This window comes from Phyllostomus hastatus, unplaced genomic scaffold (genome assembly GCF_019186645.2).
Source record: "Phyllostomus hastatus isolate PE091 unplaced genomic scaffold, TTU_PhHast_1.1 phas_contig_17, whole genome shotgun sequence".
Classification (NCBI taxonomy): Eukaryota; Metazoa; Chordata; class Mammalia; order Chiroptera; family Phyllostomidae; genus Phyllostomus; species Phyllostomus hastatus.
In genome coordinates, this window is record NW_025333664.1 from 24024287 (window position 1) to 24051735 (window position 27449).

The 27449-nt window shown below is 47.0% G+C and overlaps 1 protein-coding gene across 5 annotated transcripts in view; it reads right to left on the reverse strand.

Annotated features, from left to right (window-relative positions):
• Positions 1-6931: 6931 nt before the first annotated feature.
• UBOX5 (U-box domain containing 5) overlaps positions 6932-27449 on the reverse strand; it is a 31803-nt gene continuing 11285 nt past the window's right edge. For 2 of the 5 annotated variants that reach the window (XM_045833005.1, XM_045833004.1), the window contains exons 2-7: positions 24609-24684; positions 18691-18861; positions 15257-15351; positions 12933-14130; positions 10065-10226; positions 6932-7641 (exon numbers count right to left, since the gene is read on the reverse strand). In XM_045833005.1, the coding sequence (XP_045688961.1) occupies positions 7433-7641; positions 10065-10226; positions 12933-14130; positions 15257-15310 (1623 nt within the window). In that variant the 5' untranslated portion in view covers positions 15311-15351; positions 18691-18861; positions 24609-24684 and the 3' untranslated portion in view covers positions 6932-7432. The remainder of the gene's footprint in view (positions 7642-10064; positions 10227-12932; positions 14131-15256; positions 15352-18690; positions 18862-24608; positions 24685-27449) is intronic. The other 3 variants (XM_045833006.1, XM_045833008.1, XM_045833009.1) reach the window with 2 other exon arrangements.

Genomic DNA, 27449 nt, shown 5'->3' on the forward strand with positions numbered 1-27449 from the left:
AGTGCTGTTGGCGCCCCTGTGCCCTGCACAAGGTCTTGGCTCCACAGAGGGATCCTTACAGGCCCTGTGGTGACAATATCCAGGCTACCCCTATAGGGGCTACTTAAGACAGCTCTTTGCCAGCCTCTGCTCCTACAGAGCCCCTCAGGAGCTAAGAGCTGGTGGCCTTGGAGTCAGTCAGATGAGCTTTTCACGCAGCTGAGACTCAGCTTCTTCCTTCCTCCAAGAGCTATGAGGATTAAAGATGATATATATTTCAGCATTTCTGGTCAAGGTGGAGGCATAGGTAGACAGGCTTCACCTCCTCATGAAACCATGGAGAGAATTATAACTAAACCTCAGAACAAATAGCACCCAGAACTGTCAGAAAATTGAACTGTATGGATGTCCAACAACCAAGGAGTTAAAGAAGCCACATTCATCCAGATGGGCATCGAGTGTGGAGACACAGGGACGGGCAGAGAGGTGAGGAGACCCAGTGTGGCACGGAGAGGCAGCAGTGGCGGGATGGGCAGTCCCACACTCACGTGTGGTGGATAAAAATACGGAGGGATACCTTGGGAGCAAGTGATCCAAGCCCTAGGCCAGACCACACAGCCCCCGGTTCCAGCATTGGGAAGATAAATCCCCATAAAATCCAGTGGGGGTTGGGGCAGCAAAAGAAACTGCCAAATTTTCAGGAGACTCTGCTTAATGAGGCTGCACAGTCTTAGAACCCACCCACTCTGGGACTCAGCACCACGGCAGCAGCAGGGAGGCCACCAGTCACATGCAGGGCGTGGGTGAAGTGACTGGATATTGAGAAAGTGCCAAGCAAACCTCCAGAAGCCAGGTAGGCGGCAGCACTGTCCCCTCTCAGACTCCTCCCCAGCACAAAGCCAGAAAGCAGTGAATAGGGTTGCCACGCCCTGGCTCCGCCCCACACAACTTACATGTGCTTTTTCTACAATAGGCTACACTACTAAGACAGGGAGTCAAAGCAGCCCTACCTAATACACAGGAAGAAACACAGGGAAGCTGCTAAATTGAGGAGACAAAGAAATATGGACCAGATGAAAGAACAGAACAAAACTCCAGAAAAAAGAACTAAACGAAACAGAGTTAACCAACATTTCAGATGCAGAGTTCAAAACACTGGTGATCAGGATGCTCAAAAAACTCATTGAGTGCAGCAACAACATAAAGGACGAAATGAAGGTTACGCAAAGAGAAATAAAGAAAAATCTACAGGGACCCAGCAGTGAAGGAGAGGAAGCTGGGATTCAAATCAATGACTTGGAACATAAGGAAGAAATAGACATTCAACCAGAACAGCAAGAAGAAATAAGAATTTTTTAAAAACTAGGACAGTATAAGCTAGGTACATAATCTCCAAATGTACCAATATCCAAATCATAGGGATGTCAGATGGAAAAGAGGAAGAGCAAGAAATTGAAAACTTATTTGAAAAAATAATGAAAGAAAACTTCCCTAATTTGGCGAAGGAAATAGACATAAAAGTCCAGGAAGCACTGAGAGTCTCAAACAAGTTGGACCCAAGGAGGACCACATCAAAACACATCATAACCAAAACACCAAAGGTTGCCCTGGCTGGTGTAGCTCAGTGGATTGAGCATGGGCTATGAACCAAAGAGTTGCTGGTTCGATTCCCAGTCAGGGCAGATGCCTAGGTTGCAGGCCAGGCCCTCAGTAGAGGGCACGCATGAGAGGCAACCACACATGGATATTTCTCTCCCTCTTTCTCCCTCCCTTCCCCTCTCTCTAAAACTAAATAAATAAAATCTAAAAAAAATGCTAAAGGTTAAAAAGAGAATCTGAAAGTAGCAAGAGAAAAGGAGACAGTTACCTACAAAGGAGTTCCCATAAGACTATCAGCTGATTTTTCAAAAGAAACCTTGCAGGCAAGAAAGGACTGGTAAGAAGTATTCAAAGTGATGAAAAGCAAGGACCTATAACTCAGATTACTCTACCCAGCAAAGCTATCATTTAGAATGGAAGAGCAGATAGAGTGCTTCCCAGACAAGGTAAAGCTAAAGGAGTTCACCATCACCAAGCCATTATTACATAAAATGTTAAAGGGATTCATTTAAGAAAAAGAGGAAGATTAAAACTGTGAACATTAAAATGGCAACAAATTTACAACTATTAGCAACTGAATCTAAAAAAACAAACTGCCCTGGCGTGTGGCTCAGTGGTTGAGTGCCAGCCTGCAAACCAAAGGGTCGCTGATTCAATTCCCAGTCTAGGGCACATGCCTGGGTTGTGGGCCCAGTCCCCTGTGGGGGAAGTGTGAGAGGCAACCACACATTGATGTTTCTCTCTTTCTCTCTTCCTTCCCCTCTCTAAAAAATAAAAAATAAATAAAATTAAAAACAAAAAACTAAGCAAACAGTCAGAACAGGATCAGAATCATAGATATGGAGATCATTTGGAGGGTATTAGGTGGAGGGGGATGGGGGAAAGGTGCAGGGATTAAGAAGCATAATTGGTAGGTACAAAATAGATGGGGGGGTTGTTGTTAAGAATAGTACAGGAAATGGAGAAGACAAATAACTTATATGCATAATCCTTGGACATGAACTAAGGGGAAGGACTGATGAAGGGCAGGGGTGTACCAGGTGAAGGGGGGCAAAGACAGAGAAATTGGGACAAGAGTAGTAGCATAATCAATAAACTATATAATTTTTTAAAAAGATAACATTTCACATAGCACAATGGCTGGGACAGTGTGCTCAATACATAAAAACTTAAAAAACCCTTTTGAATGCAAAGGTTTTTTAACACAGGGATGGTCTTCTAAGTCTCAGTAATCTCCCTGATAATAGAGGCAGAGTCACGTGTATGTGAACCACCTGTTCCCGCACCCTCTCTGGGCGCAGCTGACCTCCCCACAGAGGGCCGCCGTGGCTCCTCAGCCCCCAGAGGGCCAGCCCGGCCGTATTGGCTGCTGGCTGGTAGGGCCAGAACTGTTCTCTTCACATTCTTGCCAGGGAATCTTTGGGCTAGAATCCTGTAAGTGGGAGGCCGGGTCAGAGTACATGCACTTGCCGCCTCGCTAGATATTGTCACAAAAGATGCGCCCTCCGCATTCCCAGCAGCATATGACAGCACCTGCTAGTCTGCGGCCTCACCAGCAGACTGTGGCCTGACTTGGGATCTCAGGGTTTTTATTTCGTCATATCATGAGCAAGGCTGAGCTCCTTCTGACCTGTTCAAAAGGCCAAGTGCACTTTGTGCATCTTTTTCATATTAGGGATGTTAACTGCCGCAAAACAATTTACAAATACACTTCCCAGCTAGTAATGTATGTACTTACTTTGCTAATGGTGCCTTTTCCCTATCAACATAGAGGTTTTTGTTTTTAATTTGTACATAGTCAAATTTATATCTTTTACTAGTGTATCTGGATTTTGAAGGAGGGATGTTTTCCTCACTCCTAGGAATTCCCTTATTTTACACTTTCTTCTGGTTCTTAGAGGGTTTCACTCCCCCAGTGACTCCAGCAGCACTTACTGAAAGGCCCACCCGGCCCTTGCTCATCGCCAGTGCTGCTGGTGTAGCACACTGTGTTTCCATGTGCAGTCGCCCCTGAGTTTTCAACTGTCCCGCTGGTCTGTGTATTCATGAGTTAGTTCTACCCCCAACCCAAACTGTTCTTCATTTTCAGGGTATTCCTCATTATTTTGGTTTGTTTTGCAAAATGACCTTTATACTTTTTATTTATAATACAATAATTTTATTTATAATTTTTATTATAAGGATCATTTTCAAGTACACGCCAAAATAACGAAGGGCCCATGTTAAGAGAACTGGCAGGCACCAGAAACCGCCCCCCCCACACACACACTTTCCCTTATAATACAATGTTGGAAAAGATCCAAGTTGTGTGTGTGGTTGTCTCTAGCACGGCGATGGGTGGGTAGCATCATCTTGCTATTGGCAGAAACCGTGATGAAAAAAGATACCAACCGCCAAGGCTGCCTCTCTAACCTCATCCCTGTGCCGCCCTGGAGACCTTGTCACCCCTGCGGGCCATGGCACCTCTCTGTGAGAGAGTTACCGTAAGGTGGGCTGGGGTGATGGCCTCTGTCAGCACTCAGGTTCACGAGAGCCAAGGGGACACCAAGGGTCCGTCTCACTAAGTTCCTACTTCAGCCCAGCACTGTCCAACAGAACTATTAATTAATTAATTAACTTATTTATTTAGAGGGGGAGAGAGGAAGGGAGAGAAACATCAATCAGTTGCCTCTCATATGCACCCTGACGGGGGACGAACCCACAACCCAGGCCTGTGCCCCGACCCACGATCAATCTGGTGACCTTTCGCTTTGGGGAACAACGCCCAACCCAGAGCCACACCCATGGACATATCTTATATCTGCGCCGTCCAATAGAATAGCCACTAGCACATGTGGCTGGTATGCCTCAGGAACTGAGGTTTTTATTTTAACTAATTTAAATAGTCATATGAGGCCACATAAGGTTACTATGTGGAATAGCGCACCTTTGGCTAATTCCCAACCCAGCCATTCCCCTTCCTAGACCTGGGAGAGCAGGCTGAGGAGAGGGCAGGGCAGGAAGCTGAGAGAGGGCATAGGGGCCAGCTCTGCAGGAGGGGGCCAGCCTGAGGCAGCCCCACCCCACCCGGGGGCCCTCACAATGGCTGCCAGCCCGGCATCACAATACCGCAGGCAGGAGGTGAGCAGGGCCTGGCAGGCTGTTTCCTCCAGGGGCAGGTCTCTTTGTCTGCAGACCTACTTACGGCAGCCCAGGTGGTAGAGGGCTGGTTCCTCGGGAATGAGAAAGCACCTAGCAGCTGAGCAGCCTCAAGGTGGAGACCCACAGGAGGAAGCAGGGAAGGTATGGGGGTGGCCCACCATCCCCAGGGCCCAGGTGCGGTAGGGCCCTGCTGCCTGACTGCCAGGAGGCGGAATACTCTGTGAGCACCGAGCAGCTGCTCATCTTCTTCCTGGCAACTTGGTTCTTCTACGTCTTCTACCTCCAGGACTTCTTCTGAGCCGCTCTCCCGCCCACCCTCCCTCCCGCCTGCCCCAGGCTGGAGAGCGACAGCAGAGTGCATGAGTGAGTGCGGTACAGCCCCTGCTAATGAGGACAGACAGTGGTCAAGGACTGGGGCCTCTGCCCACCAGAGAGGGTGGCTAGGATACAGACAAGGTCTCCCCGGCCCCGCACCTTGGAGATGAGCACCAGGGCCCTGCCTCCGAAAGCCTCGGGTGCCACAGCCAGCCTCCTGCTCGTGGAGGGCCCAGGGCTGCGTGCCCCAAACAGGCTTTGTGATGAGTAAACAACGCAGGACAGGGGAAGAGACAGGTGTTCCACAAACCTGTGGTGGGGCGAGGGAGCAGTGCCCCCTTGACTACGTCAAGGCTGTAGTCCTGAGTCTCCGTCAGTGGAATCCGTGTGTCCACTGCTTTGTGCCTGGCTCCGGGCTCCAGTGAGAAATAAACTGTCTCTGAACCTCACTGGGCACCAAGAGAAAGGTCATTCCCATTTTCTAGGGAAGAGAAACTGAGCCCAGCAGTGCTCGGCGTGTTTCCAGCAAGGGTGGTGCCAACAACCACTTCCTTCTGGGGGCCTTTTACAATGAGCTAAGGAAGGATGGATCTCCAAGGAGGAGCTGTGGCTCCACCTGGTCAGAGAGCAGGCACTGTCCACTCTGGTGGCTCTCATGTCTGGTTTCCCACGAACAACACCTAGGAAGCAGGAACCTATTCGAAATGCAGATCACCAGGCCCCCCACAGGAGGGAAGGCAGCTCCACCCTCATCTGGGCATGCTTTATGCTGACCCCATACTGGTGGCTCCTCTGGCTCCCAGGGGTGGGGCGAACAGGACAGCCCCCAGAGGGAAGGGCTCCCTGAGGCCATGGACCTGCTGGGGGACCAGGCTGTCACCCTGATGCCATGACAGGATGAAGCTAGGAATCCTCCCCACTCCACCCGTGATTCTTCTACAAATGCTGGGCTTTTCCTAGAACATATAAGCACGCAGGGAGGTTCAGGCAAGAATCTGGAATGCCCCAGACATCTAAAGCCAAGGGCACATGGGAGCCTCATCAGCCGAGAGGAAAGCGCCCCAGTGCAGACCGTTAAGTCTCCTGTAAGGCTGCATCAAAGGGAAGCGTCACCCAGAGGCAGAGGGAAGGGCGCAGCCACCTTTGGGACTTACACATCCCCTAGGGACTCTTCAAAACACAGATTCCTGAACCCCAGCCCCCGATCTCTAAATTCTTGGGTGTGGACTGCAGTCCAAGAAGGTGAATTTTTAATAATTCAGGGTAAGGACTGCAGTTCTCTCTGCCCCGTGTGGGGAGAGAGAACACCAGCTTCCATCCTGAGGGACCTCCCCCTGCGCAAGGCAGCAGGCCTGTGGGGGAGGGAGAGCAGGCAGCTCAGAGCCCTGGGGAGCTAGAGGGTCCCCGCAGCCTGTCCGCAGGGGCCTGTGATGGAATCTCAGAGATAAAATATGAAGCCTCTCTGGGCGCTCTTTCCCCGACATGCTCAGAAGGTAAGAGGGAAAAGCATGGTGTAGTTTCTCATTAACGTTCTTCTAGTGATTAGAATCCATTCCACACGGTAAACAATTGTGAGAACACATTATTTTCCCTCTGGGACTCCATAAAACTAAATTTTGAATGAAAAAAAAAATGCAGCTTACAAACAAGCAGTTCTCCTGAAATGGGCCCCAGGCAGAAAAGGCCTGTGCTGCCAGCCAAGGAGGGTGCTCTCCTGAGCCCCCACGCACACCCTCCTGCAGACCCTGACACAGCACATCTGACCCGAGGTCCAGCCTGATGGGGCTGCAGTGACTGCTGACGGCTGCCCTGCGACAGTCCCACTTTGAATGGGTGCAGCTGGGGGACAGGCGTATGACGACATGCAGAGGCAATCCACCAGGAGTCCACAGCAGACGTCAACCATAGCTTTATTAAGGCTTGCCAGCAGGGTCTTAGTCATTCGCTGCGCAGACCCCCGCCAGGGCCCCCTGGGGCGACACTGAAGGCAGAGGCTCTCTCTCGGACCCGGAGCCGCAGTCCACCGTGCTCCACACACACACCCTACAGACTCGGGGTGCAGGGTTATGCGGGTAACTTGGGGGCCCTCAGCAGGGTGGGGCTGGCTCTGGCAGGCCTGGGGTGGGGTGGCAAGGAGGGACAGGAGGGCAGGGACATCTCCCCCACCCCTCCCGGCCCAAACTATGGCTTTGTGATCCTGTTGCCACTAGAGCCGGAGTGGAGTGCCCCTCCCTCACCCTCACTCCCGGCTGTGCTGCACTGTGGGAGGCAATAAAGGCAAAGCCCTTGGGAAAGAAGAGGCCCCTCCGTGGCTGGGACCTGGCCAGAACTCAGGGGGCTAGGACCCCCACTTCTGCTCCTCCCAACAACGGGTCTCCTCGGGTCCAGGCCCAGTCCCTCAGAGGTGGACCCGCAGCACGTCCTGGCTGGTGAACGGCTGCTGGCAGGCTGCGCACGCCACGGGCAGGCAGTGCTGCTTCTCACCCAGGCAGGGCCGGCAGAGGAGGTGGCCACAGGGAAGCTGGTACACGGGCTCCTTTCGGAAGTAGGAAGAAAAGACTCGTTTGCAGGAGGCACACTCGGGGCCCAGGATGCTCCCAGGCTGCTCTGGTAAATCAGGGAGGAAAGCGAAGAGGCCCGAGTTAGGGAAAGCTGCCCCTGTCCAGGCTCCATCCTGGAGGCAGGGCTCACGCCTGGAGTGGGACAGGAGCTGCCCCACCCTCCACCCTGCCTCAGCCAGCTGCGTCCCTCCCCAGGCCACCTCTGGTCCAGCTGGGAGCAGAGGTACCAGGGAGCCTGGAAACCTGAAAAGCCTCCTCTCCATCATCAAATCTCAGTGCTCCCATGACTGCTCAGAAACAGCTGGTTTCTGAAGGCAGATGGAGAGCACTGGGCCCTTCCTCCCAGTCTCTCAACAAGAGGTACTTTCCTCTGGGACAGGCTCCCAAGGCCAGAGCAAGGCACAGGCTCACCCTGGTGACCCTGATAAATTATAAGAAAGGTGCAATGTGACAAGAAAAGGAAGAGCGGAAAATGGCCTGGCGTATCAGGGTGGGGCGGGCCAAGGGTATAGGGTGGTCACTGGGGGCAGGGCTGAGGCCTGGCTGAGCAGACCTGCAGCAGAGCCTGGGCCTGCTTCTCTTTAGCCCTGCGGCCCGGCAGCTCCCCTCCCCAGCTGTCAATCCCCTTCCTGGGCTGCCAGCTCCCTCTCCGCCCACACTTCCCAAAGGGCCTCCTGAATGAGGGCCATGGTGGGCAGGTCCAGCCCCCTCCCAAGCTGCACCTGCTCTTCCTTCTCTGGGGGCCCTTGCCTAATGAGGCTGCTTTTCCTCTTCCAATCTGCACCCCTCTGGAGAGGGCAAGGACGGCCTCCTGGGGAAGAGCCGTTAAGAATGAAAGGGAGCCAGCCATGCAAAGAGCGAAAGGGGCAGCAAGCACAAAGAATGGCTGGCCCATTAAAGAAGAAAGATGCAGAGGTGTGACATGTGACAGTGTGGCTCCAGACGAGATGGCAGAGGAGGGAGGGCAGGGCTGGAGCTGCAGGACCTCACAGGCAACAGGAGTTTCGCTTTTATTCCAAATGCAATGGGATGCAACGGGGCAATTCCAAGAAGTGGAGGACCATGACCTAGCTTACAGTGTAAGGTCTCTGGCTCCTGTGAGGATGAGGGCCACGGTAAGGAAAGCGTGGCCGTTAGGGAACAGCAGGGGCTGCTCCAGGAGTCTGGGGAGCGCAGACGGAAGGGCAGTGGAGCGGAGGACCTCTCTGAGGTCTGTGCTGGCAGAGTAGGAACAAGATGCGATGACGAACAGAACGTTAATGTGAGGACACTGGAGGAAAACTAAGGATGACCTGCCTGCTAGAGGCCGGAATGAACAGAAGAAGATGCTGCTCTCACCCTCAGTGGTGTGATGGGGGTGGGGGGTGGGGCTGGGCCTCTGCACCAGTTCTGAGTTAGAGAGTTCACTCTGGATACCCATGAGCTTTCCACACGGAGGTGCCGGGCAGCTGTCAGGGAGGTGGGGGTCTGAGTTCCAAGAAGTGGGAGCTACGGGTAGACACGGGCAGTCACTGGCCAAGTGAACTCTCATTTTGGGTGACAACGGGAACAGAGAGAAGAGGGTCCAGGACCATAGTATGAGAGAGAAGAGGTGGCAAAGGCAATTGCTGAGGGACCACTGAAAATGGGGAGAAAAAGAGTGTAACACCTGGAAGGCCAAGAGAGAAGGTGTTTCAGGAAGGAGGGGCTGGTCAGTCACATCAGAGCCCCCATGACCACCGTATTTATGGTCATGGAAATCGCTGGTCACTTAGACAAGTTCTTGGGAATGGCCAGGACAGAGACAATCAGAGACAAAGAGGTGGGGACGGAGAAGAAGAGATGGCCTGTGCCCCAGACCAGAGGGGGGCCCGGTTCTGCAGAGGCGGGAGAAGCAGTGTGTGCCTTATCGTTAGCTCTGACAGGCTCCATCCTGGCGAGGATGCCCCAGCTTTCCAGTCGGGTCCTCTCCCTTTGCATCCCAGTCGCTTCCATCATCCAGCGTGCTCCCAAGTTCATTTTAGGAAAACACTGGCTCAGTAAGCTACCACTGTTCTTCTCTAAGCCTAAGAAAATGTTAACAGGAAGAGATGAAGATGACATACTCAACCTAAACTTCACACGTACATAAAGGGCCCCAGATGTCAGATGGGAGACAGACTAGATGAGAAAAATAAACTACATAGGAAAAACAAAAGTCCTCAGGACGGAACAATTAACATTAGATCTTATCCAAAAAAAACAAAAACCCAAAAACCCACAGTAGGGGAACCAAGCCCTAAGTCTACAGAATTACTAAATAAAGCCTTTCTTCTGAAGACAGACTTCACAGGCAGCCCCTCTGCTCCCCCTGAAAAAGGAGAGAGACTGGTTCCCCCCCGGGCCTGGGTGTTGGAGCCAAGCAGCTGGGCATAAAGGTCTGGAGAGCCCCAGAGGGTGGCCCAGCGTCCCACTCAAGGGCTCCAAGGAGGTGGGCGGGACCCACTTTACCTGACCCTGTGACTGCCTGCCAGGAAGCGCTGGTCTCTCTTATGCCCTCGTGCTGGAGCTGTCCCCTGGTCAGTCGTGCTGTGAAGGAGGGCAAGGAGCCAAGGGTTGATGTCAAGGCAATTTCCAAGCTTTGTGACAGTTTCTGCTCATGGGACACCGGACCTGTCAAGAGATGCATGGACAATATCCAGAGAGAAGTTTGACAAAAGAAAAGACCACAAAGGCCAAAGAAGAATGCAAAAACAGCACTTCCAACTTTAAATAAACACAAATGTAAAGAAAGTCCTCATCAATATCTACTAGTGTGGACTGTGATAACCAGATACCAGAGTTAAAGGCTGGGGACCCTGGCAGTTGCTACCCATTCCACGCCGCTTTCTGGGCTCTGAGCTAGCTCTCCTCCTCCTGGGAACTGCTGGGCACGCAGGGGCCACCTTGTGGCTCACCTGAGGAACTGCATCCTACTTTCTAAAGGCTTCCCTGCAGGCCAAGGAAATGCCTGCACAGGCAACATCTAGCCCTGGGCCTGCTCCCTGCCCCCATTCCCTCCCCAGCAGCCTTAGACGGATCTTTCCCATCTCTTCCCTCCTGGAGACCCCACCACTGGGCAGGGCCCATGGCCTACACTCTCTAGGCATTGGTGTCCTCTCCTGTTGGGTAAAGCAAAGCAGTTATTACTGAGTGGAACAAGCACTCTCCCCACTTCACTTTGGAGGGTCCACAGAAAGCCAAACAATGGGCTCAGGCTGAAGGCAATGGGGGAGGGAGACAGCTGCCCAAGGAAGGACCCAGAGACTGGCCTGGTTCACAAAAATGCCTATGGTGGGGGGTGGGGGGTTTTCTACGGTCTATAGGGCACAGGACATCAGCTTGGACCCTTGAAGGACCCCTGCTCAGCATGCTCCTGTGTCACCAACATACCTATCAAGGCCAACACCAACAAAAACCTCTCCAGACATCCAGGTCTAAACTACCTTTCTCCTGGTCTCACCCATCATACCTCAGATGCTTCCAGGAGTCTCTGGGGGTCATGTTAACTATAATTTACACTCAAAACCTGAGAAGGCACAGATGTAACCTTTTTTAAAAAAAACATATTTATTTTTAGCCCTGGCTGGTGTGGCTCAGTGGTTGAGTGCCGGCCTGCAAACCAAAGGGTCACCAGTTTGATTCCCAGTCAGGGCACATGCCTCGGTTGCTGGCCAGGTCCCCAGTGGGGGGTGCACGAAGGGCAATCACACATTAATGTTTCTCTTCCTCTCTTTCTTCCTCCCTTCCCCTCTCTCTAAAAATAAAATCTTTAAAAAAATTGTTTTAGCTTTAAGTTACACAGTTAATAGGCTGAGTGATAAACGCATGTAGAAAGCTGTGGTTCCGGGAACTGGAATGCATCACCAGACCTACCCTGACTCCAGGAGGCCGGCAAGCAATCCAACCTCTGTGCTCCGGGAGGACTGCAAGTGATCAAGATGGTCTCTGAGCCACTGTTCTCCAGGGAGAGAACTACCGCTGGTCAGCAGATGAAGGGATGCTAGAAAAATCACTGGACTGCAACTTTTATCCGATCAACCTTTCTCCTTGAATTCCAAACCCCTTACCTACTTTTTTTCTGAATTCCAAACTCCTTACTACTCTCTTCATTCCCTTATAAAAGGGGATGGCTTAAGACATGTGAAGACAAGTCTTTAGGGTTTAGGACATATAACCCACTGTCTTCTCAGATCACTGACCATCTGAATAAAGCACCATAACGATGCAATCCTTGTCTCTACTTACTGGTTCTGGCAGTAATGGGCAACACGAACACTGACTTTTCCAGTTTCAAAGAGCTAGCTCCAAAAGCAGCAGGCACTGACAATCATAAGGAGTAATACCAAAAATATAAAGGATGCTAAGACTATTCAATTGTTTCCAAGTTTAGAAAAAGATACTTTCTAATTCGTCTTATCAAGCACATAAACCACCCATACCAAACCTGACCATATACAGTGGGTGCACACACTCACACTCCAGTTTAATCCCACTGCTGAGTGTAGAAGCCCTACACAAAACACCAGCGAACAGAATCACGAAGCCCGTTACGAGAAGCACGACCAAATGGAGTTTACTCCAGGAATGTCATAATGGTTCAACATGAAGAAGTCTATTCATGCACTTCCTCACATTAAAAGACCCAAGGATGAAATAAAATAAAATAAAATAAAAAAAGACCCAAGGATGAAAAGTCATTTCTGTTGACACTGAGAAGGAATTGGACAAAATTCAACCTCCGATCTTACATAAACACAGTCAGTAAAACAGGAAGAAATGGTGCCGAGGCATCTGACACGGGTCCCGATGAACCCCACCTCCTGATACTTGTGCCCCCGAGTGCCCCTCCCCTTGAGAGTGGGCGGGACTTCAGTGATTTGCTTCCCACAGAACAGAGCAAAGGGGATGGGATGCCATGTCCACGATCAGAGGACACAAAGCCGACTTCCGCCTTCTCTGCCCACTCTTGTGCACACAGCTTACCATGCTGTGTGATGCCTTTGAGAGGCCCACACAGCAAACTGAGTCCAGACTCTGGCCACCAACCAACAAGAAGTGAAGCCTTCAGTTCAACAATTCAGCAAGAAACTCAATCTTGCAACAACCACATGAGTGAGCTTGGAAGTGAATCCTTCCCCAGTCAAGCACTGAGATGACCACAGCCCCTCAGAAGGGCCTGAAGCAGATGATCCATCCAAGCAACTTGATTCCTGACTAGAGAAGCTATGAGGTAATGAACACGTGGTGCCTTAAGCCAGTAAGTTTGGGGGTAACTTAAGCTGGCAAAGCATGAAACAAAGGGCGAAAGTCAGGCACGGACACGGGGCAGTGGGTTACCTGCTGAGCAGTCCATGTGTGTCAGACCGAGCTCACTGGCAGCTTTCAGTTTCTTAGGGGTGTGCTCTGAGGTAGTGGGAGAGACTGGGAGGGTTGTAGAAAAACAGGACGCATTTACACCAATGCTACTGTCGGGGGCGTGTTCAGCCCGCTCCATCTTCCTTTTCCGGGATGGCAGAGCAATGGAAGAAGGGGTCACTGCCAACGCAGTCTGTGCTCTCCCAAGCAGGTGGCAGCCAGGGATGGAGTGCTGGAGCAGGAAATGGTCGATCCGGGCCTTCAGGGAGGGATGAGGCAGGGGCTGGGAGTGTGGAGTAAAGGCTACCCCTGTGAAGGGGTCACTGGGCACCCGGCCCCATGTGGCTTCACTGCGGTTACACTTCTCCAACGTGCTCTGGTCAATGACCTTGCCGGAGGGCAGCAGCATGGGGCAAGGCATGATCTCTAGGGTGATGGGATCCAGGAACTCCTCAGGCACATCTGGAATTACCTCAGCCAGCTCTTGCAGGCTGGAGGTAGCCTGCTGGTCCTCAGGCTGGGTCCCAGGGTCACAGTCACTCTCCATGGGCAGGGTTGGAGCTTGCAGAGCCAAGTCCTGAGGGAGGCTCTCTGAGGCAACCAGCAAGACACTGTCTATCACCTCCTGAGAGCAGGTTTTGGCTGGCTGACCCCACACTTCCAACCGCTTGATGCAAGGGATACCACTGCCTGTCACGTGGGTGATACAGATCTTGAGATGGGCCACGTGGTTAAGGGAAAGAGTCCCTTTGTTCCAGAGCTCCTGGGCCGCCACAGCAGGAGAGGGGAGTGTAGCTTCCACAGAGGCAAATGGTGGCCTGGCCTTGAAGCCCCTGTGGCTAAACACCACTTGGCTCTGGTTTTTCAACAAGACTTTGCCCACCAAGGTGAACGCCTCCTTGTCGGGGACGGAAGGCTCGGCTGGCCCCAGGGCCCAGCACCCTGGGGTGTTCCAAGACACTCTGCTGGACAAGGCAGATGTGTGTACTTCCAGGCCGGTGACATTCTGGCCTCCCCGAGCTGTGAGGTCGATGTTAACCCTACAGATTTCCACACTGAAGGGGAAGGAAACTGTCACGTGGACTGGCGGCTTAATAAAATACTCTGTCCTAAAACCTCGACTCCTCTTCGTGAGATCGTCAGAGATGAGATTCTCTACTTCATAGCCATCGGCCGATATCTAGATTGGATGACAAATGTAAGATAAATTGATATTATGACATCCAAATGAAGAAAACTAGGTCTCCAGAATTTGCCCCTTCTAAGACAATTCTTTAAAGAAAACCTGAAGTTCCTCATTTAAAGTTTCCTCTAGTGCCTCAAATTCTTCTGTTGGTTTTTTTTTGCAGGCACCCGAGATCAGGTGAGAGCTGAGGGCAACGGCGGCCCCGCGTACTGCCCGTTCTTTACAAATATGAGCAACAAAACTCTGCCCAACACATCTCTGTGACAAGGGGGCAGACATACTGGTGGTTTTTCATTTCAGAAGATGAAAACAAGCAAAATGAAGATGTTCATTAAAGTTCTCAACTTTGTATTTGGACTAAGCATCAGAACAAGTTCCCTGGGAAGGCACAACAAGCTTCTTGTCAATCTATGAATGATGCAACTTGGTTTTTAAATAAATGTGTGCAGAGGAACAAGGCTCACAAGAAAATGACGGGAAATTTAAAAGTGAATGTGCTAGAAGATGGGACTATAAATAACGTCTTCCCCTTTTAATATTTCTAACACTTGTTAAAACCAATGGAAATTTTAAGATATCTTTGAAGGAGTCAGTCTAACAATCTGGGTCCCTGAAACAGTATGCTGAGTGCAGAAGCTCCAGATGAGGGGAGGGGTCTAATTCTCCCCTCAGAGCTTTCTTATTCCCTGCTGAGCTGTAGAGAGATACCCTCCTTGCACAAAAGGGGAGGCAGCTTAATTCACACAAAGAAGAAGGAATACAAATTACAAATATAAGCCATTGTCCCTAGCATATGAAATGACAAGAACTAGGGGCAGAAAGAGTATTTCTACCTTCACTATGACTTTGAGTGAAACTAAAACTTATCATCAGCGGGAAAAGCTCACTGAAGACGACCTTCTACAGCACGAGCCACAGCCCACCCTGTGGTGGAGCCGTCTGGCCCTGGAGGTGCAGCCTGACCCATGCTTGCCTAAGTAGCGTCTGGTGGGATCTAAAGCAACCAGGGTGAAAGCACACTGAACCCGAATGAAGTTCGCTATACAGGGCAGGAAGTGGGGAAACCCATGAAAAACAGCTCCGGTGCGTTCATGTATGTGTGTCTGCTTGTTTTGTTTACCTTGTTGCAGTAAATTCTTGGTCTGAACTGTGGGAGGCAAAGGTTTATTACCATCTTTGTGGCAGCAAGGATAGCTTCCAAGCATCAGAAACAGCCTTAAAAAAAATAAAACTTGGTATTAGACAAGTCAAAATTCCATTTTAGACTTTTAGGAGTTGACTTCTAAGAGAAGAGACTCAAAGAGGTTAACAACAAAAACTCTCCATCCTGGCCAGTGTGGCTCGGTTGGCTGGAGTGTCATCCTATAAACCGAAGGGTCTCGGGTTCGAGTCCCAGTCAGGGCGCTTGCCTAGGTTGCGGGTTCAGTCCCTGGTTGGGGCACATATGAGAGGCAACCGATCAATGTTTCTCTCTCAAATGGGCGTTCCTCTCCCTCTTTCTCCCTTCCCCACTCCTAAAATCCAAAGGCACACCCTCAAGTGAGGATTTAAAAAAAAAAACTTTCATACATGCACTCTCAGGTCCTATACTCACTCTCTTTAGCTTACTTGTAACGCTGGGAGAAAAATCAGTCACTGTGAAACTGCGGAGGAGACTTCTGTTGCAGGCTGGGCAGGACGGCAGCTATTCTAAAGACCCAGGGCCAGCAAGGGGTCAGCTCTGTGGGGGGCTCCCCACTGGAAAGGGAGGTCCAACGGTGGCTGAGCTCAGAGAAGGAACAGGCCTGCCTTACCCAGAGGGTTCAGAACGGGCAGGGTCATCACAGAAAATAATCATGATGGTACTAAGCATCTTTGTTATTTAATACTTGTCAGTGCAATTACATTTTCTTATTAAAACAAAAACAAGGAAAGTCAGAAACATTACTGAGAAATAGAAAATCTTAGGGTTGGAAAGCACCTTTGAAAGGACATCTAATCCAAACAGTCACTTTAGTGACAACTGTCCAGGGCGGGGAGGAATAGGTGAAGGCGGTCAAACGATACAGACTTCCAGTCGTAAGAGAAATGAGCTCTAAAGATATAATGTGCAGTATGGTGACTACAGTTAATGACACTGAACTATACGTTTGAAAACTGCTGAGAGAGATGATCTTAAAAGTTCTCATCACCAGAAAAAACTGCACGAAGTAATGGATGTTACTAATTTATCACAGTATCATTTTGCAGTACACGAGTATACACAAATCAAACCATCATGTTGTACATGTTAAACTTTTACAGTATTACATGTCATTGCAGCGCAGTAAAGTTGGGAGAAAAATGACCAGTGTCTCATAGCCTCTGGCACTCCCCGTGGAGACGCAGGGCAGCCACTAGCAACGCCCCCTGCAGTGCAAGCCTGTCCAGTGGATCTGGACTCTTTGGATGAGGCCCACCAGTCATTCCATGCTTTTCCATCTGGCCCACCAGACTATTAAAAGCTTCCGTTAGCCCGACAGGGACAGGGCCACCCTCTGAGGTCTATGTTGTCACAACCCGTCGGTGCCACTGGCAGAGGCCGGGCACGCTGGGTGTCCTGTAACACCTTGGTGAGCAGTTTCTGCACCATGAGATCTGCCATGGGGCCTTGAAATATTTATGATCTCAGCCCAGCCCCAAACGCTGTTTTATCCGTAAACACAGAGTAAATTTAACATGGTTTTAATGTATGCTAAATTCCCCAGGAAAGGAAGAGAGAGTGTACTTTGTTTTGTTCAGATCTTTACCAAGAGGTGTTTACCATTTCTGAAAACAGCATCACCGAGGGTAGCGCCAATACACTTGACAGTCTGCATCTGCCTATGTTCCCGGCGATTCTGCATGTCGGTAAAAGCTCTGACTACTTTATACCTCCCAGTATGGTCATACCCAAACATTTACAGGTAAAAATAAATTTTACTATCACAATTTAAAACATCTCCTGTATATTACCACCTATTCTGGCATCTGTGTGTGTGTTGGCGTGCATGTGTTTATGCGTACCTAAACAGTCAGGCTGCGGCAAAAGTGGGTTTACAGTTGTAACACAGTAACTAATAACTGCACTACGAGAACAAACTCTGCGTTCTGCACACTCACAGCTGTAAACCCACTCTGGCCCCATGCTGCGTGTGTGCGTGCACCGCTCCAGGGAGCTCGCCCTTCCCCCTCTGCCTTGATGGGCAGGACTTTGGTAAGAAAACAGAGATACAAACCTTGTTATAATGTCAACATGCTGAGAGGTGGTTAATATTAGTAAGATCAAGGACCGCTAGTGTACCATCATCTCTGTCTCCACAGTCCACATTTTAGGCCTTTTTTCTCAGCGGAAAAAAGCAAACCCTGGCAGAGGGAGCAATGCCAGTTCCTTGAAGTGCTGATCTGATTTCCTAGGGGCAGGCACTGATTTTACCAACATTTACTTTCTTCCAATCTCCTTGCTATTTTCTTGGACATTTCCCACCATGGTCTTTTAGTGTATTCTACATGTCATGAAATTAATTTCTCTGAGAATCTCAATGCCAGGACCAAGAAAGCCTGGCAGGGTCTTCTCACAGACACGACGAAGAGCTTGCCTGTGAGTATAATGAAGTCAGATGGAAAAGTCTCTAAGACTTTCTGAGCACCCAACTCAACGGTGAATGAGGTGGAGGGTCCCAGCTGTGACTGCCCTCACTCAGGACAGCTGCCCTCGGCCTTTAACCCCTGGCTCAGACACCTGCCTCTGTGGCTGGACCTGAGAGATGGCCAGGACGAGTGGGGCAAGGCTGAACAAAGGCCTTTCAAACTTTTGTTCTTTCTTAACTTTTAAAATTCCACCTCAGATACCTGAAAGAATCTGACTGCCCCACTAATCAACATGATAATTTAAAAGGTATTATCCACACTGTGTCTCAGCAAGCAAAGGGCTCACTCTTCTCTGTGAGCCGACAGACAAGGACTCTCCAGTAGTTAAAAAAAAAAAACAACAAAAAAAAACCATACCATTGGCCAGGAAGGCACATACACAAAATGACTTGGAGGAGACTACCAGGGATTTTATTCTATTTAAATCTTACCAACTGGTCGGCCCTAAAGTGGGCACTAATATCCTACTTTGCAGATAAAGAAACCGAGGCTCCAAGAGAGGTTAAGATGGGACTCACATTCCAAACCTTCCCAACCACCCTGGTGACTGTTTACTTGGCCACCATTTACCTTGAAGGATTTACCAGGAAGTTATACGAATACCTTACAACTTCTTTTCCTCCCTGTTACTTAGGTCAAGGTTTGGTATCATGCATTTCCTAAAAACCAAGTCTTCCGAACTTAAAATGCATGTGGCTGTGCTCTACCATGCAGACATCTGGAAGCCCTGACTGCCCTTTCCAGTATGTATTGGATCAAACCTCAAATTGTTTTTTTAGGAAAATCTTTAGGTAAGCTAGCCTTCTAGCATCTCACCTTATCACAGGTTAATTCCATCAGTCAGCTATTAAAGCATATGAACCTTTACCTGACAGAAACAGCCTACTTGCTCTTCACAGCACTTACCAAAACTGAATTTGGGCAAATTGAAGGAGAGTGTTCAGTCCATCCACGCTAATTGTTTTTAGTGCCCGCCCATGTGGCACCTCATGCCTCCTTGCCCGGCGTCCCTGGTGGCCGCTGTGTTCATATCCCCCACCACCACGTGCCAAACTTCTCAGCAGTATGGATCCTCAGCTGGAGCAAAAATAAATGTAACACGTTGATAAAATTCAGTGACCATTCTCAGATTTACAGGACACCAGAGCGACACCCCAGCTGAGCAGCATGATTTTAGTCTCTAAAGCAAGTTACTCCAGAGAGCTGCCCCTCAGAGTAGTGCGCTGAACCCCCCCACATGCTTACTCCCGCCACCGCCATCCCACGCCCCTCGATCCTCTGCAAACACGCTTCGCCAAACTGTTCACTCGTTCTGGGTGGCCCGTCATCAGTAAGGGATTTAGTAAGAAACATCTCTATAAAAGCGGGTGTTTTTATCAGCTTATCAAAATGATGACTCTCTCCTCAGCACAGTCTCTTCTTCTGCAGATCCGTGAGAAAACTCTCTTTGGTCTCAGTACTGAAAACAGCTGTTTCTTCCAATCAACTCAGCACCTTACCGTATGGATATGAATGATATAACTGATCATATCATTTCTTTACTTAGGCTGCTAAAAGCTCAGGATAAAATCTGTGGTCCATCCCTCAAATTTATCTTTACCTAAACTGTTCAATACTTTTTATGTCAGAGTGTACATTGTGAAAGTTATCTTAAAATAATTTTGGAACAGGAGGTATGGGGTATAAATAATAAATCATTTTCCTTTTGTCAGACATTTAGGTTGCTTGAGATTTTATACTATTATAATATTAAGATAAAAATTTTAAGATTTTTGTCTTAGTACAATTTTGACTTTTTTTTTTCTTAAGGGGTCCTACATGTTTCTTGTTAAGCTTGCTCTTTAGGAATAGGATCCTTTTATCCCATTAATTTTTCTAAAGTTATTCCTATATACAGGAAAGCTTTTCACTTTGGTATTTTATTATGTGTTCCGTTGTCTCACTGAACTAATTGATTTTAACAGATCTTCAATTGCTTTTTTTGGAGGATCCCACAATCTCAGTCATAAATGAGAACCCCTTTCTTAAAACTGTGACTCTGATTTGTCTCTCCTCTTATTGCACAGCCAGAACTTCCAGAATTCTATGAAGTTGCTTTGCTTGTTTTGTTCTCATTAGAAGATGCTTCTAGTGCTTCATCTTTGAACATAATGTTGACTGTTAGATTGAAATACTCTTTTTATGTTAACAAAGCATTCTAATTTTCATGGTTTCTTAGGAAGAAATTGCTTTGTATTCTGCTTTTATCTGTATGTTGACTTTTATTATTTTTCTTATCTAACAGACTAATGAGATATAATACATTTTTCTAATTTTAAACCTTACTTTTATTCCTAGGATAAGATTTTATTTTTAAATGTCTTTATTTTTTAAGGAACAAACATTTATTTCTCACAGTTCTGGAGGCAGAGAAGTCCAAGATTTAGTGTCTGGTGAGGACCCACTTCCTGGTTCATAACAGGCTCTTTCTGCTGTGTCCTCACATGGCGAAAGGGCTTTTTTTTTTTTTTAAGATTTTATTTATTTATTTATTTTTTAGAGAGGGAAGAGAGGGAGAAAGAGAGAGAGAGAAACATCAATGTGCGGTTGTTGGAGGTCATGGCCTGTAACCCATGCATGTACCCTGACTGGGAATCGAACCTGCAACACTTTGGTTCGTTCGCAGCCTGCGCTCAATCCACTGAGCTACACCAGCCAGGGCTGCGAAAGGGCTTAAATGTTTTTCCAATTGTACTAAATCTGACTTCTCATATTTAATTTTAGGTGAGATATTAGTGCACATTTGCACATTTACATGCCCTGTGCTAGACACAGGAGTATAGAGATAAAAATGAAATGGTCAGGTGGTTAAACTATTCTATAGGTACCATAATGATGTCTACATTGACATTACGTATTTGTCAAGGCCCACAGAACCATGGACTTCAGGTAATAACAATGCATCAATACTAGCCTCTCAACTGTGACAAATGTACCCTGGTAATGTAAGGTGTTAGTAAGAGCAGAAACTGTGGGCAAGGGAGAAGAGGAAGATGGGACCACTCTGCTCAATTTTTCTGTAAACCTAAAGCCACTCTAAGAAAACACTATAATAATAGTACTAATAACAAAAAAAATGACTGGGGGAAAAGGAAAACAAACTAGGATTGGAGATCAAACTTAAACAGTGACTACGCCATTATAGAACGAGTGTGGCAAATAGTTTTAAAAATATCTCACAAATGACGACACATTTTCTTTGGGAAACAGTCACACCCAAACACTGCAGGAGTCTCTAGGGCTGGATGCCAACTAGGTCTTTGTACACTCTTACTGCTCTTCTGGTGCCAACACCCCTGGAACTTTAAAGGTTAAGTCCTCCTACCTATGCTTCATCCAGGGTGAAGAAAAAAAAGCTCACCATGTGAAAATGCAAACACCTTGCCCAGGAAGGCCGCCTCTCCAGTCCAGCCTAGGAAATGGCCAAGTGCTACCCAAACTCTTGCAAACACTGTCCAATAAATACTTACAGATCACAGCCTCCTTCTCCAAATTTGGGGCCTACATACAAGAAAGACTAGATCTGACTATAAATTGGGGACCGCAGATCATGACTAAAGTGCCCTGCAGTTCAGAGAAGTAGCTCGGAGATGGATAATAAAGGCATTATAAGATAGCAAGATGACAGAGTTTGTAAGTAGATATGTCAATTTTCATTAGAGATTTTTTCTCTTTAGTACAAAATATTACAGATAAAAGTAAAGATTATAATATAGTAGATACTCTTATACCCACCACCTAGATTTAGCAAATGTTAACATTTTAAAATGTTTGCTTCTCATTTCAGTGTTAAGAACAAAATTTATGACATAAATAAAAACCAACACCAATTCTATTTCTTCTCCCTTTTTACCAAGAAGCAGTATCTGAAGTGTCTCTCATTCAAGTCAGTATAGGGCTGTGTGTATCCAGACAATGTAGAGTACTTTTATGTATTTTTAATGTACCTTAATGATACTATACCATAGTTTTATACCCAGCTTTTCTATTAAGCATTATTAAGTTTTCTATGTTGAAATGTGTACATCTAGTTTATTCATTTTAACTTCTTCATGGTCCGTTCTCAAGTCTTTAGGTATCACAGACTTCCCTGTAATGGTGATTATGGAATATAAAGGTTTCTAACAGAGCTTTCTGCAGATGGCATTCAGAGTGGGTAAGGATGGCTTAAATCAATGTTTTTTAATTTGTGGTTTTGAAATCAAGTTATGGGTTGAATAACTGAAAGAGAATACAAAATATCAAACTGCACATAGCATCATGACATGACTGTTCTGTTTCCATTTCATACAAATACATAAACGTCTATACTAGATCCAATATCAAATGTATTTCTTACTGTGGCTCTTGATGAAAAAATTAGAAAAGCGCTGGCCAAAAGTAAACCCAGAAGTCAGGGAAGAATTCACAGGAGTAACATTTGAATGGGGACAACTAGGACACATGCCTGACCTCATGGGCAATTGTGAAGAGTGACAGATTATTATATATTAACAGTACAATAGACGATATATGTTTGAGCACAGGTGTCAAGACCCAAGAAAGAACAGGAAGAAAAGGGGAAGGTTACTAGGGAGAGGGACAGTAAGAGTCAAGGCAGAGAGGTGGGACAAGGGGAAGAAGGTTCAGGAAATGCAAATATGCCACCTTGCTGGAAGGGGAGAGGGGAGGTAGGGCTGGAAAGGCAGGTGGAACCAGGTGTGAAGGACCTTGAAAGTTATGCCATGGGGCTTTAGGGTACTGTACTGGGTGGGCTGAGGGAGTGATTTCCAAACCACAGATCAAGAATCATGAACTCCAGCTCTGACTGGTGCCGCTCAGCAGACTGAGTACTGGCCTGTAAACCAAAGGGTCACCAGTTCAATTCCCAGTCAGGGCACATGCCTGGGCTGCAGGCCAGGTCGGGCTCCCACTAGGGGGCATGGGAGAGGCAACCACACATTGATGTTTCTCTCCCTTTGTCCTTCCCTTGCCCTCTCTCTAAAAAGAAATAAAATATTTTTTAAAGAGCCATGCACTCCAATTACTGAGCCACAATCAGTATTTAAAAAAATTAAAAACAGAAAATGTCAGAGCGCAGCACACATGAGAACAAACAGTGCTTTGTGAAACTCCTGTCCCAGATACACATATAGGTATCTGAACCTTTTTTCCTCCCTTCCTGGGTTTTGATGTAAAAGGTCTTTCTTACTAAGGATTGTAGTAAAAAAAAAAAATAATTGAAAACTGCTGATCAGAGGGAAGTCGTAGAAGGCTTATAACCAGGAAAAGAAATGACACTAATAAAGAGTCTGCCATTAACCTCCTAGATAACAGTAATTCTGAACCACTTAAGAGGCAATTCGCCCTTCAAGGGGTTTCCCTTTCCTCTAGCTGATGTGTTCCTACCATCTCTTTTCTGCACTACAGGAGGTGTTGTCTTGCAAATGGCTTCCTGAAGACATCAAATGAGTATCCAAGTACAAACTACTTAGAAATCAACTAGCAGTCTGTTTTTCCCGTTTTCTTCTTTCATTTTTTTTAAGATGAGAAAGGAAAAAAACAGACTATGTATGACATATTACTGAGTATCTCACAAGGATTTCAAAGCTACCTTACAAAAAATTTATTTTTCAAAATTTTAATGAACTTTTTATGAGCATTGTAGGTTCGTGTGCAGTTGTAAGAAACAATAAAGATTCTATGTATCCTTAACCAGTTTCCCTCAATGTTAACACCTTGAATAGCTATAGTATAACGTCACAACCAGGAATGGACCAACTTCATAAGTTTTACACACACTCATTTGTGTGCCTATGTGTTTAGGTTTTTGCAATTATATTCTATGCATAGATTTGTGTAATCACTACCACAGTCAAGATACAACACAGTTCTCTCACAAGGATGCCCTGTACTGCACTTTAAGAAGCCTTCTATTTTAGGGTCGCTGGTTCGACTCCCAGTTAGGGCACATGCCTGGGTTGCAGGCCAGGTTCCCTGGTGCGGGGCACATGAGAGGCAACCACACATTGATGCTTCTCTCCCTCTTTCTCCCTCCCTGCCCCTCTGTCTAAAAATAAATTTTAAAAATCTCTTAAAAAAAGCCTTCTATTTTATAAGTCCAAATACTCTATTACCACACAAGTCTCGAAGCTGTAAGTCCCTCAGGTGAAGATTCCAGTTAATTCCACTACCCACACTATAAGAAACAAGCTTAAGTGACACCTTTACCCTTGGTGTATCTATCACTTAAATGATAGGCATGACTATGTAAAAAAATGCAAAAGTATATATAAAAAGAACACAAAATAGAAGAATTGTAATCACACATTTGTTAAAAACCTGTATTAGGAATATGTCCACGTGAAGAGTTTGGAAGGTAATGGTGGACAAGTAGAAATTTAAAATATGCAATGTATTTTAACTATGCAATGTATAGTAGTAGGATAAGTGTTTTTTTCTTTTCATGTTTCAAGTGGACATAAGTAGTTAAACAGCTGGATGGGTTCCTGAGGTCCAAGGCTGATGTCAGGAGGAATGAGGCTCTGGATGCACGCCAGCTGTATTCCTTGCAGCTGACCACCCCTACAGAACTGGATGTCCAGACAGAGAGGGATCTTTCTCCTCTGCCTTCCTGTACTCAGGCTGAGCACAGACAAGTGCAAGAGAAGGGCTAAGAAGAGATTCAAAGGTAGGGTGACCAACCATGCGGTCTACCTAGGACTGGGGTATTTTCCAGAATGTGGAACTCTCAGTGCTAAAGGTAGGAGGAGTCCAGGCACACTGGGACAAGCTGGTCATCCTACCTGGAAGGTTTCTGTCTGTGCTTCTTTGGAGCCTGAAGCAGCGAAGCAAACCTTTTTGTTGTTGAGGACTCAGAACCTGGGGTGAGGAAGCATGGGGGGGTAATTTAGAAGAAAGTAAGGTGACCATGACACTTTCTGAACACCTGAGTATTCACCTGTGTTTGGCCTACACAGAAGATGCCATAACTAGAGTTACACAACCTGATTTTGAGTCTCACGAAAATGTAATGGAAAGTAATTCTGGCAGTTACACATATTTTAAAGACTAGGCTCAAACGGGTTACTGAGGGAAGAAAAAGAAGAAGAAAAGATTACCTGTCAAATAAGAGAAAAGCATTTAACCTCAAAGAGTGGGTGGAATACCAATGCACTGAGCAATTTTATAAATTGGGCACTTCAGCTTTTAAAGAAGTACAATACTTCTTCCAATTTCTAAATTGAGTTACTTGTCCATCCCTGAAAAAATTTGACTTATGTGCATTCTTCTTAAGAGTTGGTTAAAATGAAAGACAGCTGTCCCAGCTTTTTCACAGTCAGAGGAGCACAGGACACCAGAACACAGGTGTGGGCCCCAAAGAAGCTCGCAACCTCACACATGGGGCCCACTTACCCTTCAAGGGCTTAATACGTGCAAGACACTATGCTGGGCACAGGGCAGACACAGCTGAGAAACTCAGACTCAGAGAAAGACATATACAGGTATCATTTTTACTTTTAAGAGACCCAGAGACTCAAAATAAGGCCGTGGACAGAGTTCTAATAGCATTTAATCAGTGCCTTAGTGGCACTGTCAGCGAAATGCTATGGGAACCCAGCTGAGGCAGCCAGGCTCTCCACACACAAACCTACCTCTGTGCCTCTGCTCAGGCCTAGTTCTATCTGTTCTTGCCTGTCCCCTGAATCCTCGACTTTTCTGACTACTGGACCCTTTCCTCAACATGGATCAACATTCAAGACTCTCCTATCCCTAACAGCCCTGTCAAAAAACCCTACCTTGTCTTTTTAGGGTTGCCGCGTAGCAAAAAAAAAATTTTAATGCCCACTTATATCTGAAAATTGGGTAAAAAAGAGACTTTTTTTCATTTAGTATAAGAATGTTTCAGGCACTATTTGGGACACAAACTAAAAAAATAATTACATTCAGTAAACTAGGAATAGAAAGGAACTTCCTCAACACAGTAAAAGGCATTTATTTAAAAAACCCACAGCTTAAAAACTGACGAAGGACTGAAAGCATTCCCAAGATAAGGAACAAAACAAGGATGCCCACTTTCATCACTGCTATTCGATTCTGTGCTAGAAGTTGTAGCCAGAGCAATTAGGTAAGAAAAGTAAAGGGAATCCAAAGTGGAATGGAAGACATAAAACTATCTCTATCCACAAATGACATGATCTTATATATAGAAAATCCTAAAGAGCCCACACACAAACAAAAAAACAATTAGAGCTATTAAAAGAATTATGCAAAAGTGCAGGATAAATGTTGTATTTCTATACATTAACAAATAAATATCAGACAATCTTATTTACAAGAGCATCAAAAAGAATAAAATATACCCTAGCTCATGTGGTTCAGTGGATTGGGTGTGGGCCTGCAAATCCAAAGGTTGCTGGTTCAATTCCCCATCAGGGTACATGCTTGGGGTTGTGGGCCAGGTCCCCAGTTGGGGGCGTGCAAGAGGCAACCAACTGATGTGTCTCTCATACTTGGGTGTTTCTCTCCCTCTCTTTTCTCCCTCCCTTCTTCTCTCTCTATTAATAAACAAATAAATCTTTTTTGAAAAGAATACTTAGGAATAAATTTAACTGAAGACATATAAGACTTGGACACTAAAAACTACAGAATGTTGATGGAAGAAATTTAAAAAGACCTAAGTAAAGGGAAAGACATCCTGTGTCCACAGACTGGACTTAATATTGTTAAGATTGAAAGATGCCAAATACCATTAGTCACTAGGGAAATGCAAATCAAAACCACTTCACATCTACCAGGACGGCTATTACACACATCCACACACCCACACGCCCACACAGAAAATAACAAGTGTTAGCAAAACAAGAACTGCCACCTGCCCTCATCCCTATTTGAGGTCCAGCCTGACCCTTTCTGCCTGAAGGCCATCTCAGCATGGCCCAGGCAGACTCATTAACCCTTTACCCAAAATTCCTTTCTGCTTTGATTCCTATTTCAGTTGTTGACTTCTGTCAATCTAGGGACCAGAACCTTCATTCCCCAAATGAATGAGCTACCAAGGCCTGTCTTTTCCCCCTTCCAAACATTTCTAGAATTCAAACTTTCCATTCTCATAGCTCTGCCCTCATCTCTCACATGAGCTCTTGCATATATGTGAAATATTCTCCAACTCATCTCACGCACCCCCACTCCCAAATCTAGTTCTACCCTGCCTTTCACCTAACATTTCTAAAACACCACTCTGCCCAATTAGCCCCCAACTTAGATCCCTATAGAGAAACCCCAGCCCTTTGCAGCCCAGATATTCTCTACCACCTCTCTAGAAGCACACTCTGGCCCTGGCTGGCATAGCTCAGTGGATTGAGCGCGGGCTGCGAACCAGGCAGCGCAGGTTCGATTCCCAGTCAGGGCACATGCCTAGGTCGCAGGCAATGGCCCCCAGCAACTGCACATTGATGTTTCTCTCTCTCTCTCCCTTCCCTCTCTAATAAAATAAAATCTTAAAAAAAAAAAAAAAGTAGCACACTCTGCCTTTCTCCCACCCTCAGCCCTCCAACAATACCCGACCACCCTGACTAAACATTACTGTCTGTTATAGGATCCATTCTAGGCACTGGAAATAAACTAATTAGACAAAGTTAACTCAA